The sequence below is a fragment of the Camelus bactrianus genome, chromosome 10 (genome assembly GCF_048773025.1).
Source record: "Camelus bactrianus isolate YW-2024 breed Bactrian camel chromosome 10, ASM4877302v1, whole genome shotgun sequence".
In the NCBI taxonomy this organism is placed as follows: domain Eukaryota; kingdom Metazoa; phylum Chordata; class Mammalia; order Artiodactyla; family Camelidae; genus Camelus; species Camelus bactrianus.
In genome coordinates this window covers 13,615,681-13,617,426 of record NC_133548.1, presented here as the reverse complement: position 1 = coordinate 13,617,426, position 1,746 = coordinate 13,615,681, and the positions used below count along the sequence as shown (strand labels likewise).

Below are 1,746 nucleotides of genomic sequence, written 5' to 3'. Positions count from 1 at the left end.
TAGATTAAAAAAACCTATATAAAATTTTATAAGTGAAATATTTGAATTTGAATATTATTTTAAAAATGTATAAAACCTATAATCTTTAAATACTAACTCAGTAAGTATCATTCACTAACTTTTAATCTATATTTACATGATTATAATTCATGTAAACAGATTATTTGTGTTTTTTAAAGTTCATAAATTTTTAAGTCTTGTTGGTCTCCAAATTACTTCTAATGACAAAATTATTCCATTACATTGCTGTGTCAGTGAAGTTTTGCAGACTACCATAGGCAAGGAAATTGAATTCTTTCTTCTGGTTATCCTATGTCTTATAAAAATAGTTTTGAGGGCAGAATAATAAATGACTAAGTCAACTAATGGAAGCTTTAAGTTACCTATTCTCAGAGAGTTTTGGGAAAGAAGGAATCATCTGTGAGATTGTCAGAGTACTCTTAAAAAGCAGAGTTTTGATGCATTTCATTCTTATATGGTTCTTTTTTCCCCCTTTCCCCCTTTTTTTCTTTTCTCTCTCTCTTTTTTTTTTTAAAGGTAAAACATTCATTCCTGGAGTTTTTATCATCCACACCACATAGATGGAGAAGGAAAGGAATGTGACTGAATTCATTTTAATAGGTCTTACACAGAACCCCCAAATGCAAAAAGCAGTGTCTGCGGTGTTTCTGGTTTTGTACATGGTAACCCTCTCAGGCAACCTGCTCATTGTGGTTACCATTACCACCAGCCAGACTCTGAACTCCCCCATGTACTTCTTCCTGACCCACCTTTCCTTGATAGACACAATTTATTCTTCTTCTTCAGCACCTAAGCTGATTGTAGACTCCCTTCACGAGAAGAAAATTGTCTCCTTTAATGGGTGTATGGCTCAAGTCTATGCAGAACACATTTTTGGTGCCACTGAGATCATCCTGCTGACGATAATGGCCTATGACCGCTACGTGGCCATCTGCCGACCTCTGCACTATACAGCCATCATGAGCCACAGGCTGTGCGTTCTCCTGCTGGGAGTGGCCTGGACTGGAGAATTTCTCCATGCAACCATTCAGATCCTCTTTACAGTCTGGCTGCCCTTCTGTGGCCCCAATGTCATAGATCACTTCATGTGTGACTTGTACCCTCTGTTGAAACTTGTCTGCATGGACACTCATACGCTTGGTCTCTTTGTTGCAGCCAACAGTGGGCTCATCTGCCTGTTAAACTTCCTCCTCTTGTTGATCTCCTATGTTGTCATCCTGCTCTCCCTAAACAGCTACAGCGTGGAGGGGAGGCGCAAAGCCGTCTCCACCTGTGTCTCCCACATCATAGTAGTGGTCTTATCCTTTGTGCCCTGCGTATTTGTGTATCTGCACCCAGTGACCACTCTGCCCGTTGATAAAGCTGTTGCTGTCTTTTATACTCTGGTGGCCCCTATGTTAAATCCTTTAATCTATACCCTCAGAAATGCTGAGGTAAAAAACGCTATAAGGAAACTCTGGAGGAAGAGAGTGACTTCAGATAGTGATTAAACAGAATCACTGAGCATTACAGACAGAAGTAATGGAGGTAAACTTGTCCAAGCCTCTTGATCTATAGATGAAGATGTTAATTCTAACAAGAGAATGAATAATACTTGCAGGTAGCCACTTAAGCACAGATCTAAATCTTGGACTGGAATCCAGACTTACGGTCTTCCATCCCACAATCTTGTCATCAAATATAAATACTTCTTAAAACAAACTCATAGTTATTGGGGGAAAGGGA

At 39.3% G+C, this 1,746-nt stretch overlaps 1 protein-coding gene across 1 annotated transcript; it reads left to right on the top strand.

Annotated features, from left to right (window-relative positions):
- The first annotated feature begins 581 nt into the window (after positions 1-581).
- On the top strand, positions 582-1,511 carry LOC105076423 (olfactory receptor 4C12-like). Its single transcript, XM_010964518.3, has one exon. The coding sequence runs from the start codon at positions 582-584 to the stop codon at positions 1,509-1,511; it is 930 nt and encodes a 309-aa protein (XP_010962820.1).
- Positions 1,512-1,746: the final 235 nt, after the last annotated feature.

Excerpts from the sequence above, each read along its gene's own strand:
- LOC105076423 (XM_010964518.3), top strand. The coding sequence starts at position 582 with ATGGAGAAGGAAAGGAATGTGACTGAATTCATTTTAATAGGTCTTACA.